Source organism: Aotus nancymaae, unplaced genomic scaffold (assembly GCF_030222135.1).
Source record: "Aotus nancymaae isolate 86718 unplaced genomic scaffold, 86718_ANA_hifiasm-v0.15.2.pri h1tg000089l, whole genome shotgun sequence".
NCBI lineage: Eukaryota > Metazoa > Chordata > Mammalia > Primates > Aotidae > Aotus > Aotus nancymaae.
Window position 1 is genome coordinate 22,880,372 of NW_026988504.1, and position 19,546 is coordinate 22,899,917.

Genomic DNA, 19,546 nt, shown 5'->3' on the forward strand with positions numbered 1-19,546 from the left:
TGGAGGCTCTATCTAGCACAGCAGCTGATAAAAATTCTTAATTTTCTCCTTGAAACAGAAACAGAGTGTGGGTGTGTTTTTTTTTTTCAAGACAGAGTTTGGCTTCTTTGCCCAGGCTAAAGTACAGTAGCATGATTTCGGCTCACTGCAGCGTCTGCCTGCCGGGTTCAAGTGATTCTGCTGCCTTAGCCTCCTGAGTAGCTGGGGTTAATGGCGCCCACCACCATGCCCAGCTAATTTTTTTTGTATTTATAATAGAGACAGGGTTTCATCATCTTGGCCAGAGTGGTCTTAAACTCCTGACCTCGTGATTCACCTGCCTTAGCCTCCCAAAGTGTTGGGATTACAGGCGTGAGCCACTGTGCCCAGCCGGAAATGTATGTATTTTTACATCTCTGACCATCATTTGCCATCACAGTCCCCCAGCCACACACTGTATGTTAAAGTGCTCTGTTTTCTTCCTAGTGCTTATCGCCGTCTGAAATTACCTTGTTTTCAGTGTTTATAGTCTGTCTCCCCCACCCACTCAGGCTGTATCTAGCCTAGCACAGTGAATGTCTGGCACATGGTAGGTATGCAGTATGTATTAGAAGGAAGGAAGGAATGTTTTCTTGGAATAGCAGTAACTGTTTAGGTATGTTGTGGATTTTAAAAATTTGTTTCACTTTTCATTTCTGAGAAAATAGAATCTGTCCAGATCAGTCTTTCCTGGCCTCCTTTCCTCAGCTTAGGTCCTGACTGTTGGGAAGAATGAAGATGAATCCCATTCTGAGTCTCTCCTCTCTTCCACCCTAGCTTGCCAGCAAAGCACGGACGGAGAAGGAGGAGAAGCTGAGCCAGGCCTATGCAATCAGTGCTGGTGTCTCTCTAGAGGGCCAGCAGCTCTTCCAGACCATTCACAAGACGTGAGTTGGGGGATTGGAGAGGTCCTTTGTCCTGGGGTAATGCTACCTGGTTGTGCTGTCTGTTGGCAGGCTTTTGGGTGGTTGTCTTCCTAAAAGTCTACTGGGGAAGCTGGGTAGGATATTGGCAATATACCGGCATCCAGAGATGAAGGTGCTGTTGCCCGCTTTCCACACAGAAGAATAGTGTAATCATGGACAAGTTGTCTTCTCTGGTCCTCAGTTTCTTGTCTGTAAAACTTAGTTTTGGATTAGATCATCCCTAAGAATCCCTTTTAGACAAGTAGTCCATAATTTAGAACTAGTGAATTTCTTTATCTTTGATTTTGTTATTTTGTGCCTTTCTCTAAAAGCTGATGCAGTTTTTATTAAGGATAAGTTATATCTGTATCACTTTTCCCAACGTAGATTGAGATGAACACAGGGAGTTAGAGTAGGCCACCTTCTTATCACCTCTTAAAAGACATTTTGTCACAGCAGAAGTCATTTGACTCTCCACTAGCTTCCCTAGCTGCTGAAAAACTGGAACATTTGACACCTCCCTCCATCCCCCCCACTGCCTTCTGTTACCCTATTTAACCACCCTGGGTCTGGTGCACAGATGACAGCTGGCATCAGAGCTGTTTGAGGCCATGGTGTGAGTATCTGAACATTTACAGGTATGTGAAGGAACTCTCAGTTGCATCAGCTGCCCTGGGGCTCCCCAAGCATGAACTGGAATGGGTTTTCCCAGTCTGGGAAGTGCCCAACTGTCTGATAATTGAGAGGAGCCAGTCTGAGAAGCCGCTCTCATTGTGGGAGATAAGGGTCAGAGAATACAGTAAGATGGGGAGTTTGTTTTCTTTTTTTTTTCTTTTTGAGATGGAGTCATGCTCTGTCGCCAGGCTGGAGTGCAGAGGTGCGATACCGGCTCACTGCAGCCTCTGCCTTCTGGGTTCAAGCGATTCTCCTGCCTCAGTAGCTAGGACTATAGGCATGCACCACCACACCCAGCTAATTTTTGTATTTTTAGTAGAGACAGGGTTTTACTATGTTGGCCAGGATGGTTGTCTTGATCTCTTGACTGTGTGATCCGCCCCCCGTTGGCCTCCCAGAGTGCTGGGATTACAGGCATGAACCACCACGCCTGGCGTCTCTATTTTTTTTTTTTTTTTTTTTGAGACAGGGTCTCATTTTAATATCGCCCCAGCGGGAGTGCAGTGGCACAATTTTAACTTAATGCAGCCTTGATCTCCCCAGGCTCCAGTGATTCTCCTACCTCAGCCTCTGGAGTAACTGGGAGTACAGGCACATGCCACTGCTACCAGCTAATTGTTTGTATGTATTTTTAGTAGAGATGGGTTTTTGCCATGTTGCCCAGACTGGTCTCGAACTCCTGGACTCAAGCAGTCTACCTGCCTTGGCCTCCCAAAGTGCTGGGATTTCAGGTGTGAGCCACCGCACCCAGCCTGTTCTCCTGTCTTTCTAAAGGTGGTATTTCTCCCTAGGCCAATTGTTAGCAAACTATACCAGCAGGCCAGATCTGCTCATCCGTTTACTTATTGTCCATGGCTACTTTTGGACAACTATGGCAGAGTTGAAGTTGAGTGCTAGTTGTAACAGAGATGATATGGCCGGCAAAGCCTAAAATATGTGCTAAGAGACCCTTGAGAGAAAAAGTTTGCCAGCCTCTGCCCTAGACTGCTATCTTAGTTTGGTTTCTTGAGGCTGCCATCACATTTTTATGACTTTTCAGGTCTCTGATGCTTCAGAGTGACAATTTCTGTGCTCTCCCAAGAATAAATGTGCATGAGTTTCATTGGTTTTCTAGCCAGTGGCACCCAAGGAATATTTCTTGGCTACTCTGTGGGCTGCTGGCGTCTAGTTGTTGGCTTAATGGTGAGCTGAGAACTTGGGATCATCCTTCTGGAGTTATTTATTCATCAGACAGGAGATGTGGGATGCCCCCAAGAGGAGGTTACATTTCGCCTGCTGTCTTCTCCTTCCAGCATTAAAGACTGTAAATGGCAAGAAAAAAACATCGTAGTCATGGAAGAAGTTGTTATTACACCCCCATATCAAGTGGAAAACTGTAAAGGCAAAGAGGGAAGTGCACTGAGCCATGTACGCAAAATAGTAAGTAAAGGAGCCTTGAAACTTTAGGGGAGAGAGGATGGTTCTTCGGGCCTTAAGTCTTTAGCACCAGAGCAGGACACTGTGCTAGTCTGTGCCTCCCCTTGCAGCCCTGTCTGGTCTCCCTGACTTTCCTGTACTGTGGGGCTATGCCGCTGTGGCTTGGACACTCCTGTGGGAAAGGAACCATGGGGTGGTGTGGAATGAAGTGAGTGGTTGACCCAATGTCCTTTGCTGGCTTTTTAGAATTAGCAAGGCCATTCCATGGTATTGGGCCTGAGCAGTTTCTCTCTTCCCATATTGGGTTTTTCTTTTTTAGAGACAGAATCGCTCTGTTACCCAGGCTGGAGTACAGTGGTGCAATCTCAGCTCACTGCAACCTCCACCTCCAGGGTTCAGGCAATTCTCCTGCCTCAGCCTTCCGAGTACCTGGGACTACAGGCGTGCACCACCACACCCAGCTAATTATTGTATTTTTAGTAGAGATGGGGTTTCACCATGTTGGCCAGGCTGGTCTCAAACTCCTGTCCTGAAATGATCCGCCCACCTTGGCCTCCCAAAGGGCTGGGATTGCAGGCGTGACCCACTGTGCCTGGCCCCATACTGAGTTTTTCTTAGCTGCAGGCATCCTTCTAGAAAGATCTGGTTGGTATAAATCAGTTGCCATTGGTGTCTCTGACCCTACATATATCACTGGACTTTAGATTGAGGTATACCATTTGTGAAAACAAACTTCCAAAACACTCCTGCTTTTTTTTTCTCTGAGGAACATTGAGAAACCAACATTGTAGATGTAGGAAGTGTGGTAAGACTGTAATTCCCCCACCAGCTTTTTTCATTCTGCACTTGTGTGTAGAAGAGAGGAGGAGTTTAGGTCATGATAATCTCCTCTCATTTTATCGTTTAGTTTGTGTATTCACCCCCTTCTAGCCAATCTTAGTGGAAACTGCAAAAAATGTGGCTGAAGCAGGAGACCCTGGCCTACCTTGTGGTTGGAAAGGCCAGTAGACAGCAAGGACAGAGGTGCCTGGCTAGTGCATAGGCAGGACAGCCAGGGCGGGGCTGTTGAAACCTCAGTTGGATTGTTTGAGACCTTTCCGTTTGGACCTTTCTTGCCCATCTCCTTTACTGACCTTGGTTGCTTGGTCTTTTTCAGGTTGAAAAACATTTTAGAGACGTGGAAAGCCAAAAGATACTGCAACGTTCACAAGCCCAGCAACCACAGAAGGAGGCTGCCCTGTCATCCTGAGTCCGTACACATGGAGGACTCTTCCAGCATCCAGCCAAGGAGGCGATGGTGGTGGCTTCAGCGGAGGCAGGCCGGGGGAGGGAAGGGATCCTATATGTCCTGTTGGCTCTTGTTAACAAAGGGTCAGCATTTCCAAATCTTAGACTTGAACAAACAAAACACCCAACAAAAAAGAACAAGAGAATAATTTAAAAGTTGAATCATTACTTGACTAACAGACTTCGGTCCACCATGTCCTTTTCACAGCCCCCTTCTGGAACAGTCACCTTGTTAATTTTATTTTTGAAAATTCCTTTCCCACTCTGCCCTTCTGACTTTCCTTTCCTAGTCTGTTCCTGCCATTCTGTTTTTATAAGTGGCTACTCTTGCCTTCTGAATGATTGAAAGAAACTTTTACATCTTCCAAAATAAAAATAACAAGCTGACTGTGATTCTTAAGTTGAGACCAGAGCAGCAAAGGTCTCACTTTAAATTTTTCTTTGTTTTCTTTTTCTTTTTTTTTTTTTTTTTTTTTGCACAGGGCATGGCTTGAATTAGTTTTATTTTTCTTAACTTTAAATATATATATGAAAATATATATTAAAATGTTCTCTAAATATTTTCTGCTTCTTGCAGGTCTCTTTTTACTAGATCATGGCTATTCTTCCCACCTCATCCCTCTGAAAATAAAAATGTATTGCCCTCCCCACCATCCATAGCCAGGCCACTAACTTGACTTGGTGCAAGAGATTCTTGCTGTGAACTTTGTAGAGCCAGTGTGTGCAGTAGAATTTGGCTTTGAGGGTTCCTGATGGCTTTTTAGTCTTTAACTGTGTGTGTACCAGTCTCACATTTGGCCCAAACCTCAGGATTCTCCCTCCGCCTGTCTTACTTCATGGTACTAGAACTTCCTCGTCACTCTCTCCACATGAGAGAGTCAGCTGCCCTTTCTCCTGTGCCTCTGCATGGCACATCTCAGCTCCTCTTATTTGAGGGATAGTTTTCTTTGATAAGAAACCTGGAGTCCATCTACTCTGACCTCTCTTTAAATCTGTATCCAGAGCCACTAGCCCAAGAAAAAGCTCGGGTGACCTGTAGTTTCTCTTCTCCTGCTGTCTTCTTGCTCTTATGCCCCACCCCAACTCCCCTTAAATTTTACAAGCTTATGATAGTTTGTATGTGCTCAGCCAATGAGCAGAAAACCTGGAAATAATTTCTGGACTTTAGCCCACCAGTTTGTCTGGTTGACTAACCTGCTGAGAGCTAAAATTGGCATCCATTGCCCCATGCCTTCAGGCAGTCTCATGGGGCAGAGTATGCCAACATCCGAATATCAGGCACTGAGTGGGATGTGGGTGATGCTCACATGACTGGCTAGAGCTTTGGGGGTGGGGTGGGGGTTAACTACTATTTTTTTGGCCATGATCTCTTTCCCCTTCCTTTTTTTTTTAATTAAATAAATGGATCAAAATTAAATAATTCAAGCCCTGCCTTCAAAATGAATTTTTTTTTTTTTTTTTTTTTTTTTAGTATTATTTAGCAAAAACAATAAAACCCAAATTTTTTTAACCATCACTTGTCTCAGGTTTGTGCGTCCTTTAGAGGCCCTGGGGAGAGGATCCAAGGTACCCAAAGAGGGTATGTCTGTCTAGTTTGACCTTTTCCTTTAGAGTTTCTTCCTACTATTTACCCTCTCTTTTCACCCTCCAAGGACTCATGCAGAAATACAATGTAGGGTGTAATTTAAGACGGGGGTCCAGAGTTTGGAGTGGTCTATAGGTGGAGTATGGGGAAAAGGCTTAGTCACATACATAGAACCATTTGTTATAGGACTGTTTGGAAGCACAGATAGAGAGCTGAGAAGTAAACATTCAGATCCACCTGCCATTGGTCAGAACTTGATTTAAAGAACTGAGTCTTTGATTTAGCCTGCATGGGAATGTAGACTTAGAGAAGATGTGAGAGGGAGAAGAGACGAGACCTTGCAATATCTAGAAAGCCTAAGAGGTACAATGAAAAGCTTGGAGGTGATTAATTAGTGGGGAACAGTAAACCTGGGAGGAAGCTCTTCATCATGTGTCCCACATCTTACTGTCCTTCCCCTTTAGTCTCAATTCTGTAAATGGGGGGAAGTGAGTACCAACTGCATTTGGCAGGAAGCACTTTTGACTCCTTAGTTGTAGTTGCTAAAATGATGTGGGGGAACTTCAAGCAGGTCAAGAGGTGGAATTAGTATGGTTGGAAAGGCAGGCAGTGAGGTATAGAAGAAATAACTAAAGGCTTTGATACCTTAATTCCTCATGTTGTTACTGGGTAAGTCACTTCACCTTTCTGAGCCTTAAATTTCCCAACTGTAAATGTGGAAGTAATATCCCTCTCCTAGGATTGATATGAAGGGTTAATAAGATATTTGGGTTAATAAGATATTTTAAAAGCCTAATACTATGCTGGGTGTGGTGGCTCATACCTGTAATCCGAGGACTTTGGGAGGCCAAGGCAAGTGGATCACAAGGTCAGGAGTTCAAGACCAACCTGGCCAAGATGGTGAAACCTTGTCTCCACTAGAAATAAAAAAAAATTAGCCGGGCATGGTGACAGGTGCCTGTAATCTCAGCTACTTGGGAGGCTGAGACAGAGAATTGCTTAAACCCAAGAGGTGGAGGTTGCAGTGAGCCAAGATTGTGCCACTGTACTCCAGCCTGAGTGACAGAGCAAGAATCTGTCTCAAAAAAAAAAAAAAAAGCCTAATACTTAGAAAGTGCTCTGTAAATGTTAGTATAAATGTTAGCTTGATCCTTGGATGGTTAAATCTGGAGGTGAGATTGGAGTAAATGATTTCCAGAAGATCCGTGTTTGTTTTAGAAGCCTTAATTTAGGCCAGGTGCAGTGACTCACGCCCATAGTCCCAGCACTTTGCAAGGCCAAGGCAGGAGTTCAAGACCATTCTGGGCAATAGTGAGGCCCCTGTCTCTACAAAAAACGAAAAATAAAAAAATTAGCCAGGTGCGATGGTACATGCCTGTAGTCCCAGTTACTTGGGATTCTGACGTGGGAGTATCACTTGAGCCAGGGAGGTTGAGGCTGCAGTGAGCTGTGATTGAACCACTGCACTCCAGCCTGGTGACAGCAAGATGCTGTCTCTTAAAAAAAAAAAAAAAGGCTTTGTTTAGATGGCATTTTAAGGGAGGTTAATATGTAAAATACCTGGGCAGATCTGGGGTAGGGGGTCTCAGAGCTCTGCCCTCTGTCTCATAAATCTTACCCCTTACCCTTCCTTGAAGTACCTGAGGAATGCTTTTGAAAACTAATCATTTTAGGCTGGGCGCCGTGGCTCACACCTGTAATCCTAGCACTTTTGGGAGGCCAAGGCAGTTGGATCATGAGGTCAGGAGTTCAAGATCAGCCTGGCCAATATGGTGAAACCCTGTCTCTACTAAAAAAATGGAAAAATTAGCTGGGCGTGGTGGCATGCACCTGTAGTCCCAGCTACTCGGGAGACTGAGGCAGGAGAATCGCTGGAACCCAGGAGAATCGCTGGAACCCAGGAAGCAGAGGTTGCAGTGAGCTGAGATCGTGCCACTGCACTCCAGGTTGGCAACAGAGCAAGATTCAAAGAAAGAAAAAGAAAACTACTTATTTTTCAGAAAGAGAATGAGTTCGTCTGAGGCCAAGTGACTTGTCTGGAGTGCCCCACCTGCCTGTGGTAGCAGAGCTGGAACAAAGCCCTAGGCTTTATCCACTCATGGGCTCCTAATGCAGTGGGACTTCCCAAACTGATGGCATGTGTACCGCTCACTTTCGTTTGCCAGAATCAGGCTGGCGCACAGGAGACTAGCGAAAATGGCAGAAATTGCCACTTAGATTGAAAGGACATTGAACTGTGGAGGAGCGTGGTGCAGAGAGCTTACATCTGTGATGCACCATGGACAGGTAGTTTTGCAGTGTCTCCTTGGCTTTATTTTGGGGTGTACTCCTCCCTCCCCAAATATACACACATACACCTCTACACCAGCACCTGATTATCTCACCACCACCATGCACACGCCTTTGGAGTTACTGCCTTTTTTTTTTTTTTTTTTTTTAAGAGGCAGGGTTTCACCATGTTGGCTGGCTAGGATGGTCTTGATCTCCTGACCTCGTGATCTGCCCACCTCGGCCTCCCAAAGTGTTGGGATTATAGGCGTGAGCCACTGCACCTGGCCTGGAGTTACTGCTGTTTAGACTATCCAATTATTGTGGTATAAACAGCCTTACCACAGTGAGTTGATATTGAATTGTGCCATTGAAGCCTGAGCAGCTCATTGCTGATTTCTGTTTGGTGTTTTGAAAATCTGAAAATTGCTCAAGCACTTTAATATGAGTGGCTCTGGCTAATGAGCCACTGATTGAGGAGGGTAAAGGCTCCTTGACATATTTGAAGCTAAGAATATGTGTCTTAAAATCTGTTCTCCTGTGAGACACTGGTAAAGGAAATAGAGGCATTTCGGTCATACACAGATCAAGTTTGCTGTCCTGCTTGGTATGGTGGCTACAACCTGGAGGGTACTGTGGTGAGAATGTATAGCGCTGGAAGCTGAAATGTACAGGGTGAGTGGTGAGGACAGTGGGAGTGTGGGAGGGAGGTGGTTGCCTGGTTGGAGGATGTTAGATTTACATGGTAGGTTTGCTTTCCTATCACTGCTGGAGGCCATCAGTGCCATAGAATTCCCCTTTAAGAAACTTGGAATCATCTGCATGTATTGCCTAAATTTTAGGAGTTTAACATTATCAGATAACAGTATGAAGTACCTGAAAAAGATGCATTTGGGCTGCCATCCACTGGTGATACACTGTGCTGCTGTAATAGTTTCAAAACGAATTTGTTCTTTTATGTTATCAAAACCTGACACAACCAAGCATGGTGTCTCACGCCTGTAATCCCAGCACTTTGGGAGGCCAAGGTGGGCAGATCATGAGGTCAGGAGTTTGAAACCAGCCTGGCCAACATGGTGAAACCCTATCTCTACTAAAAATACAAAAATCAGCTGGGCGTGGTGGCATGTGCCTGTAATCCCACCTACTCAGGAGTCTGAGGCAGGAGAATCACCTGAACCCGGGAGGTGGAGGTTGCAGTGGGTCCAGATAGGGCCATTGCACTCCAGCCTGGGGGATAGGACGACACTGTCTCAACAACAAAAAAAGAAAAGTGATCCAGGAGTAGGTTTTGAGGAAAACTTGGAGTTCAAGTTTGGAAAGAGGACAAAGGATCAGTAAAGGATACAGGGGTACAGGGGAAGAAAGAGGGATGTACCTGGTTCTAGACTGGGAAGCAGCAGGAATCTGCCTCGGGTTTCTCTAGAGCAGACTCTGGCAGCTGGGACTAAGTCTGGTCAGATTGCAGTCACCCTTCCTATCTGGCCTGTCTCCCATTTTCCTATAATTTCCAATTTTGTTGAAAAGTCTAAATTGGAACTAAGTTTCTTAATTGGCGGGGTAAGGTGAGGCTAAGGTATATTTTCAGTGACTTACCAACTCATCTCTCCTTTTTCTTTGGTCCTCTGGTGTGGACTCCTGCAGTGTTAGACAAGAAATTCTTACAGGTCCTTCATGAAGGGACCAGCAAGTGGTGGCTTCTTTTTGTAATGTGGCCCCTTTTATTCTGGTCTGTCTCCTAGCTTAAAGGTGTTGCTGCCCAGGCGCGGTGGCACATGCCTGTAATCCCGACACTTTGGGAGGTCAAGGCGGGTGGATCACCTGAGGTCTACCAGCCTGACCAACATGGAGAAACCCCTTCTCTACTAAAAATACAAAATTAGCTGGGTGTGATGGTGCATGCCTGTAATCCCAGCTACTCGGGTGGCTGAGGCAGGAGAATCGCTTGAACCCAGGAGGTGGAGGTTGCAGTGAGTTGAGATCGTGCCATTGCACTCCGGCCTGGGCAATAGGAGCGAAACAGTCTCAAAAAAAAAAGAAAAAGTTGTTGCTTATGCTTACTGGGGGGAAGGGGCATATATCTCTAGAGAGAATATTTATAGATAGCCACTGAGATGTGGTTTCAGCTGAAATCTGAAGAACAAGGTGCCAGCCAAGAATGTTCAGATGGAACAGCAAGTGTAAAGTCAGGTTGACAAGAGCTTGGGATGTTCAGGAACTGATAGAAGACAGGCGGCTGGAGCCTGCTGAGCAGGACTGTAGAGAAGTGGGTGGGGCCAGATAGTACAGGACCTTACAGTTATCCTAGAGACTGGGTTCTTTGGCACCATGGGCAGTCATGGGGCTTGGTTTGGTGTCAGACGGTGGCAGCAGAAGCAAGGAGGCTGCTGGGTTAGGGGTCGGTGCAGCAGTCTAGGCGGGAGACGGTGGTGGCAGAGAATTAAGTTTGAGAGCCGACAGGCCTTGATGCACCGAATGTGAGGGGAAGGATGTGAGGGGCGGAGAGGAACCAAGGATGCCTTCTAGGTAGATGGCAAACAGTAGGGGAGGAAGAAGTTTGTGGAAGAATCTGGAATTTTTGTATTGCCATTTTGTGTTGCCCAGGAAACACTGAAGAGCAGATGGCAAATGGGCAGCTGGATAACAAGCCTGGGCTTAGAGAAGCGTGGGATGGAGCTAGACATTCAGTGACTGTCATCTGTGAACTCTGAGAAGACAAGAGGTTGGGATCCCTGACCAAAGTGGATAGATTTGCTTCAGATAGGAGGGGCCCTTCTTCCCTGACACGGCAGTTGGAGGTGAATGTAGATTTGTCAGGGAGGTGAGGGAAGTGACTTCCTTTCTGGTGGCCCAGTTAACCTGAAAGGGGAATAGGGTTGGCCCAGTTAACCTGAAAGGGGAATAGGGTAAGACTGTTGAGTGCCCTTTAGAGATGCATGCTCATCAATTTTGGGGGTAACCAGGTACCCATTGTGTGCCTCTGCCAATCATGTCGAGTGACCTTAGTGCAGACACAGAGGAGGTGAATAGTGGGTACAGACAGAGTGAGAGATGTGTCAGGTCTGTACTGTGGAGGGAGAGGGGAGTTGAGCTGAGGATATTCATGAAAGAGAGTGAGTATAATAATGATTTGACTGGGCACAGTGACTCACGCCTGTAATCCCAGCACTTTGGGAGGCTGAGATGGGTGGATCCTGAGGTCAAGAGATCAAGACCATCCTGGCCAACGTGGTGAAATGCTGTCTCTACTAAAAATACGAAAATTAGGCCAGGCGCAGTGGCTCACACCTGTAATCCAAGCACTTTGGGAGGCCAAGGCGGGTAGATCACAAGATCAGGAGATCGAGACCATCCTGGCTAATATGGTGAAACCCTGTCTCTACTAAAAATACAAAAAGTTAGCCAGGTGTGGTGGTGTGTGCCTGTAGTCCCAGCTACTCTGGAAGCTGAGGCAAGAGAATTGCTTGAACCTGGAAAGCAGAGGCTGCAGTGAGCTGAGATCGTGCCACTGTACTCCAGCCTGGGTGACAGAGTGAGACTCTGTCTCAAAAAATATATATATATAAAAAACACAAAAATTAGCTGGGTGTGGTGGTGGGTGCCTGTAGTCCCAGCTACTCAGGAGGCTGAGGCAGGAGAATTGCTTGAATACGGGAGGCAGAGGTTGCAGTGAGCTGAGATCGCGCCACTGCACTCCAGCCTGGGTGACAGAGTGAGACCCTTCACTCCTGCAAATGTGTACTGTCATCACATACACTTCAGTTTTGTTCAAATGAGCCTTTTCTGAAAGTGTCCTGCTGTTGCCCTTATGTACTGGCTCCAGGCAGGACATGTAGCCATATAACTCAGCAGTCAGTGTGTCAACAGTGCAAACAGGATGCTTCCTGTGCTGAGGCTGGTATCAGAAGCTTAGAATAGATTTCCTAGCACTTGATAATGCCAGGGATCTTAGAGTTCATCCCGTATAGTCAAGCCTCCCACTTTACATATCCCCTCTAGAGCGTCCTCAGCAGATTGCCTCTATTTGAACTTTGATTGATGGGGCACTTGTTACTCAAGGAGGCAACATGTGGCAGCTGTCTGTGCCCTGCTTGTCCTCCAGTAGCGGCTCACCGTTAGAGCCAAGGCTAATAATGCTCAGGTGTCCTACACGGTAGTCCCTGCTCTTTCAGGCTTTGTTTGTTTGTTTTTGCTGGCAGCCCCTATATCGGCAGATGTGACTGAGAGCTATCTTCTCCATTCAGATGGCTTTTGAAGGATGCTTTCCTAGTTTTTTTTTTTTTTTTGAGACGGAGTTTCGCTCTTGTTACCCAGGCTGGAGTGCAATGGCGCGATCTCGGCTCACCGCAACCTCCGCCTCCTGGGTTCAGGCAATTCTCCTGCCTCAGCCTCCTGAGTAGCTGGGATTACAGGCACGCGCCACTATGCCCAGCTAATTTTTTGTATTTTTAGTAGAGACGGGGTTTCACCATGTTGACCAGGATGGTCTCGATCTCTTGACCTCGTGATCCGCCCGCCTCGGCCTCCCAAAGTGCTGGGATTACAGGCGTGAGCCACCACGCCTGGCCGCTTTCCTAGTTCTTAAGTGTGGCCTCAGCACTGGACATGGTTTGGTAGCACACTGGGACCTTCCATGCAGCCATTTAATTTACTGCGATGCCGGACACTACAGCGAGTTGCTTCTTCTGGCAGATACATAACACTGTTGACTCAGTTTGATGTGATCAGCAAAATCTGCCCAGACTTCTTCACAGAAGTAGCTATTATGCCAAGTCTTCTCCAGCTCATGTAAGTAGATTTTAAATTCCTAAATACGGAATTTGACATTTATTGTTATTAAATTTTTTTTTTTTTTGAGATGGAGTCTGTCACCCAGGCTGGAGCGCAGTGGTGCGATTTCTCAGCTCACTGCCACCTCCTGAGTTCAAGTGATTCTCCTGCCTCAGCCTCACAGGTAGCTGAGATTACAGGCATGCGCCACCATGCCTGGCTTATTTTTGTATTTTTTTAGTAGAGATGGGATTTTGCCATGTTTTCCAAGCTGGTCTTGAACCCCTGACTTCATGTGATCTGCCCTCCTTGGCCTCCCAAAGTGCTAGGATTACAGGTGTGAGCCACTGCACCTGGCCTGCTATTAACTATTTTTAGCCAACAATTTTAACCTATTAAGAGCTTTAAAAAATCTTGATTCCATAACCCAGTATACTAGTTGTCCATCCCAATGTTGTGTTACTTTTAATTTTGATAAACTGTCTTCTGTGTTTTCATCTTATCCAAAGAGATACCCTGAGAGATTTTAATAACATCTGATGTGTATGATCGACATCTGGTAGCCTTATCAAAAAGGGAAATAAAGTTGTCTGATTACCTGGGCATGGTGGTGCATACCTGTAACCCCAGCTACCTGGGAGGCTGAGGCAGGAGAATCACTTGAACCTGGGAAGCAGAGGCTGAAGCGAGCCAAGATCGCGTCATTGCACTCCAACCTAGGCAACAAGAGTGAAACTCCATCTCAAAAAACAAAAAGAAAATAAAGTTGTTTGAGTAAAACTTATTTTTAGTCAACTCATGTGGGCACCTAGTGGTCCCCATGTTTTAGGAAATTGCTCAGACATGACATGTTCAATAAGCCCATTTTGAGTTTTGTGAACTGTTGTACTTATTTATGTGACTTGAAAATTGGAAATTTTGCTGAGCTCGAGGCTCTAGCAACCTTCTGTTGGTAATGTTTTCTTAAAGATTATTGACAGTGATTTCTCAAGTTTTTTCCAGTATAATTTGCTTGAACCAGATCACTTGAAGTAATTCTGAGGGGCTTGAGATTAGCCAGAGGCTCAGACTCCCACCCTAGGTTGGTGATAGTTCTGCTACTCTTCTCCTTCTGGGGATAATCTATGTTATTCATCCCTTTGCTCTTGTCTAGTAGACCTTGACTTTTTTTTTTTTTAAGACAGGGTCTCCCTTTGTCACCCAGGCTGGAGTGCTGTGGTGTGATCACGGCTTACCACAGCCTCAACCTCCTGGGCTCAAGCAGTCCTTCCACCTCAGCTTCCCGAGTAGCTGGGACTACAGGGATGTGCCACCACGCCCAGATAATTTTTGGTATTTTTTTCTAGAGGGGGGGTTTCACCATGTTGCTCAGAAGTTCAAGACCAGCCTGGGCGACATAGTGAGACCTCGTTTCTACAAAAAATTTATTATTATCTGTTTTGAGACAGAGTCTTGCTCTGTCACCCAGGCTGGAGTGTAGTGACACAATCTCAGCTCACTGCAACCTCCACTTCCCGGGTTCAAACAATTCTCCTCAGCCTCCCAAGTAGCTGGGACTATAGGTAGGCATGCACCACAATGCCCAGCTATTTTTTTGTATTTTTAGAGACAGTGTTTCACCATGTTGCCCAGGCTGGTCTCGAACTCCTGACCTCAGGTGATCTGTCCACCTTGGCCTCCCAGAGTGCTGGGATTATAGGCGTGAGCCACCACAGTTGGCCAAGCATGACTGGATTCTGTCAGGCCTGAGTTCTGTCAGATTTTACCTCTGCCCCTAACTAGCAGTATGACTTGGAAACTTAACTAACTTTGTCAAGCATTGGTTTCCTCGTGTAAAATCACAGTCCCTGGCTGGGTGCAGTGGTTCATGCCTGTAAATCCCAGCACTTCGGGAGGCTGAGGCGGGAGGATCGCATGAGTCCAGGAGTTCGAGACCAGCCAGGGCAACACAGTGAAACCCTGTCTCTACAAAAAAACACAAAAACTAGCTGGGCTTGGTGGCACATACTTGTAGTCCCAGCTATTCAGGAGGCTCAGGTGGGAGGATCACCTGAGCCTGGGAAGTTGAGGCTGCGGTGGCCCGTGACCGCACCACTGCATTTCAGCATAGGCGACAGAGTGAGAGCCTATCTCAAAAAAAAGAATTCCTTTCCTCAGTTGAGGATTAAATGAAGCTTTTAATGAGACCTTCCGTGTGGCCGTTACTGTTCTCTTCAGCATTCACTGGGCAGGGCTAGTGAGCACACTGGGAATCCTGGACAGGAGGTTTTGGCTCCTAGGGCAAGGCAGAGGTACTAGGCACAAATACTGTGTTCGAGGAGAAGCTGAGCTTCCCTCAAATGCTAGCATGAAGTGTTTTGACCTTTGGCCTAGTGAGAAGAAAAAGCATTCCCTTCCTTTGTGCCCATACAACACCTGGGTGAATTACAGATGATGGCATATTTCTTAGGCAGGCAGTATAGAATGAAGGAGACACCTGACTCCTTCCCAAACTGAGGCAGGGCCCCAAGGGGCCTCAAGCTGCCATTCCGACAGTAGAGAGCAGGCTGTGGGTTTCCAGAAGGAAGTGAGGAAAGAGGTTGGGGGCAGGCCCTGCTCCCCTGGATGCAAGGCCATAAGGCTGAGGATTTCCTAAGCCTGTCCCACTTGCTCACCCTTGGGGCTGTGGCTTCCCTAAGAGCTAGACCTGCTGCTGCTCTTGAGGGTGGAACTCTGGCAGGAGGCCGGGCAGGCTGGAACTAGAGCCTGGATTCTTTCCACTGCCATTCCTGGGCTGGGACTGCACTCAGGTGCACTCAGGTGCACTCGGGTGCAGGTGTTGCCAGGAACACAGGTGAGTGCATTGGACTTCACGGCCTGAGGCCCTATCTTCAGTGGCCAGACTGGGCCAGGATCTAGTTGCTGCTCTGACCTCTGGCAGAATAGGAGCTCCACAAATGTTGGCTGCATGAAAGCAGGTGCGTGCATGTTTGGGGGCAGCAGAAGGCAGAGTTTCTCCTGGGACCCTCTAGAAAGTCAGTGAGAAGCCTGTACTCTCAGGGATCATTGCTGTAGTTACGAGATAAGCGTGCAGAGCACTGGTAACTATGAAGAGGCGAAGTCTCCTGAGCATGACTCTGGCTGTTGACGTTGCTTTGCTACAGCCGCAGTGTGCCATTGGTGATCTGCTCCTGTTGCTTTGGGAAAGTACGAGGGAGAGAACAGAGAGTGGGGGTGAAATCAGTGAGCTGCTGTGGGTGGGAGTAAGGAGGTGCAGAGGATTACAGGCCATCTTCCCTGATGGTTCTTCATCCCAGCAGGAAGAACAGAACGAGAGGTGGTTAGGGGACTGGGAAGCCGAATGCTGGGGTCTCAGGTTAAAGAGGGCTCTTGCCAGAAGCTTAGGTAACACTTAAAATCATGGGGGATGCAGGCAGGGTGTCTTTGAGACAATGTTTGGGCACCCAGCACATGGTGAGACCCCTGAATGGTGTCTACTTGTGTCTCTCCCCTAGCATCACCATGCTTGCCAGGGTCCCAGGTGGAGGAGTGAGGCCTGAAGGTCTCAGCAGCCATGAGTGCCTGATGCCATCCTCACTCCAGCCCTTCATGGAGCAAGGACAGGGTGGGTGTGGCCACTCCTCCCTCACAATGGCTATAGTCATAGTGGTGGCATCGGTCTTTCTCAGGAGTCTGGTGGCAGCGTGCCCAATACCATGCACCTGCCCGACCTCAGGCAGTGTGGTGGACTGTGGGGGCCTCCACCTGCTCTGTCTCCCTTCCAGGCTGCCTGATGGAATCTGGCTCCTGGAGCTGAGCCACAATAACCTCAGCCATCTGCCGGTTGGCGCCTTCCAGGGCCTCCGGGGACTGCGGGTGTTGCTGCTTTCTCACAATATCCTGCGGGATCTGTCTGGTGGGGCCTTAGGGGGCCTGAGGTTCCTGGAGCAGCTGGACCTCAGCCACAACCAGCTGGCCCATCTACCCCCAGACTTCTCAGCTACCCTGGGCTCTCTGCTCCGCCTGGACCTCTCTCACAACCTGCTCACTTCCCTGGACCCCAGCAGCCTGTGGCGCCTGGGGAGCCTGGAGCAGCTTGACCAGAGCCACAACCAGCTGGCTGAACTGGCCGCAGGGGTCTTTGGGGGCCTCTTCTGCCTATGCTGGCTCTCGCTGGCTGGGAACCAGCTGAAGCGGGTGGAGGGGGCTGCACTGGCCACTATGCCAGCCTTGGAAGTCCTCTCTCTGGCTGGGAATGACATCAGTGAGCTGGCGGCCAAGGCGTTTGCAACCTTAGGGGCGCTGGGCCTTCTCTCTCTTGTGGGCAACTGACTGCAGCACCTGGAGTTCAGGGCAGTGGCAGGTATCCGGACAGCAGGCATGTGGCTGCTGTTGGCCAGCAACCCCTGGACATGTGACTGTGACCTGCATCGAGCCTTCGGAAAGCTGGGTCACCTGCAGCACCTGCATGTGGCAGACCTGGGCAACCTGACTTGCGCTGGGCCCGAAAGGCTGTCTGGGGCGGCGCTGAGTGGTGTGGAGGCCCAGCTTTGCCTGGCGGAGACTGCCACTGTGTTGGGCATCACAGGCAGCGTGCTGCTCACCGTGGCTGTGGCTGTGCCAATGGCAGAGCGCAAGCGCAGGCAGGGCCCGGAAGAAGCTGGGGAGCTGGGGGGCTCTCTGGAGAGGTGAGGGGTGCCGCAGAGCAAGGTCAAGGCACCTAGAGGAGGGAGAGCAGAGGCAGGTGTGAGAGAGGAAAAGGGAAATTCCTCAGAAGTCTGTGGAGCTCAGGTGGAGCTCACAGGTATGGAGGAAAAATTAAATATGAAATTTGAACTCAATTGAACGTGGACACAAACAATGGTCACCAAGTCCCGGAACGGGCTGTGTGAGCTCCTTGAGGCGCTCATCAGCGCTGTTTCGGAGAAATCTCTATTTCAATCTATTCCTATACATTAGTTATTGAAAAACAATAGACAATCACAGAAACAAGTTGACCTTTTTGTGTTCCTTGAGCCCATTCACGAAGGGCCCTCGTGACTGGGCTTCATGCTAAACAACTCGTTACAAAAAGAGCCAGGGTCCCAGACTGCGTGGAGGCTTCATGAGCCCTCTCCTGCCTGTGCACGGACGAGTGGCCGACTCTGGAGCCCAGGCTGTTGCTTCCCAGTCTGGTGGTGAATCCTCCACAGTCTGGTGAATGCAAATATCTTTTTCCTTCTCCCGTTCCCATTGCAGTTTGTTTATTATATTAATTTGCTTATCATATCATTTGTTTATTATATCTGCATTGCTATTTATGTGGGATAAAGCTTATTTTCCCTTAAAAGTATTGTGTGTGTGTGCCTTTTCTTCTTCCCTCAAGCGTCTTCTGCACAGAACACCAGGCAGGGGTGGGAGGAACTGGGGGTGGTGGGGGGGGCCACAGAGACAAATGGCTGTGTTCATGTCTCAGGGTCCAGGCCACCCACCCATCTCCCTCTTCTGACCTGATAGGATGCCAGTATCTGTCCCAACCCTAGAAACGAGGATTTTGCCCCAAGTTTTTCCCTTCTCAGTATCCCTCTGGGAAAGAGGAAAGAGCAGGAAAAGATAGAGAGGGACTTCAGTCCAGAGAAATTGGGGCACAGTGGGTACCAAGGCAAGCTGCCGCAATCCTAATCTATCTTCTTCTCACACAAGTCCCTGGCCTCTGCTGCTGGAGACTGGTTGGAAATAATAGCTTGCTAAGGTTATGATGGGAGGGTGGGGTGTTGTGCCTGTAGGGGCAGCCCAGGCAGACTCCTAGGACTATTTTATGGACTATTGTACACAGTCCTGGTTCTGGTCTTCCTCAACACTTTAGGGCTGTACACCATGGCCATTTGAAACGGAGAGGTGAAGAGACTGGAAAAAGAAAATCAATTGGAAAGTTGATTCTGTACTATGTGCCTGTATCGTGGTAAAAGAAATTTGTTTTGTGTGGTTGTCACTGGTAGGCAGAGATAGACAAAATTACTTTTTTTTTTTTTTTTGAGATGGAGTCTCACTCTCTAGCCCAGGCTGGAATGCAGTGGCACAATCTCGGCTCACTACAACCTCCATCTCCCAGGTTAAAGTGATACTCCTGCCTCAGCCTCCTGAGTAGCTGGGATTACAGGAGCATCTGTAAACAGCAAGCAGAAACCCAGGCACCGTGTTTGTCCTTATGGAGCTCACAATCTAGTAGGGGGAGATTGTCAATACAATAATCACAGATACATTGGCTGGGTGTGGTGACTCATGCCTGTAATCCTGGCACTTTGGGAGGCTGAGGCGGGTGGATCAATTGAGGTCAGGAGTTCCAGACCAGCCTGGCCAACATGGTGAAACCCCATGTCCACTAAAAATAAAAATTGGCAGGGTGTGGTGGTGGGTGCCTGTAATCCCAGCTACTTGGGAGGCTGAGGCAGAAGAATTGCTTGAACCCGGGAGGTGGAGGCTGTAGTGAGCCAAGATTGCACCACTGTACTCCAGCCTGGGTGACAGAGTGAGACCCTGTCTTAAAAAAAAGTCACAAATACATAATTGCCACCATGCAAAGGAAGGCAGCTGATGTTATGAGAACATATAACTGGGTGGGGGTGGGAGAAGGGGCTGAGAACACATTGGAAGGGAATGTGGA

General features: G+C 47.9%; 1 protein-coding gene and 1 pseudogene across 3 annotated transcripts in view; both read left to right on the forward strand.

Annotated features, from left to right (window-relative positions):
• The window catches only part of LSM12 (LSM12 homolog), a 30,717-nt gene extending 24,900 nt beyond the window's left edge, over positions 1 to 5,817 (forward strand). The window contains exons 3-6 of one of the 3 annotated variants that reach the window (XM_064369611.1): positions 796 to 905; positions 2,234 to 2,329; positions 2,891 to 3,017; positions 4,171 to 4,474. In XM_064369611.1, coding sequence (XP_064225681.1) covers positions 796 to 905; positions 2,234 to 2,329; positions 2,891 to 3,017; positions 4,171 to 4,263 — 426 coding nt within the window. In that variant the 3' untranslated portion in view covers positions 4,264 to 4,474. Of the gene's footprint in view, positions 1 to 795; positions 906 to 2,233; positions 2,330 to 2,890; positions 3,022 to 3,335; positions 4,138 to 4,170 lie in introns of those variants that run through there. The other 2 variants (XM_012443953.2, XM_064369609.1) reach the window with 2 other exon arrangements.
• A 10,130-nt stretch (positions 5,818 to 15,947) lies between these two features.
• Positions 15,948 to 16,133, forward strand: LOC135271758 (small nucleolar RNA U3; annotated as a pseudogene).
• Positions 16,134 to 19,546: the final 3,413 nt, after the last annotated feature.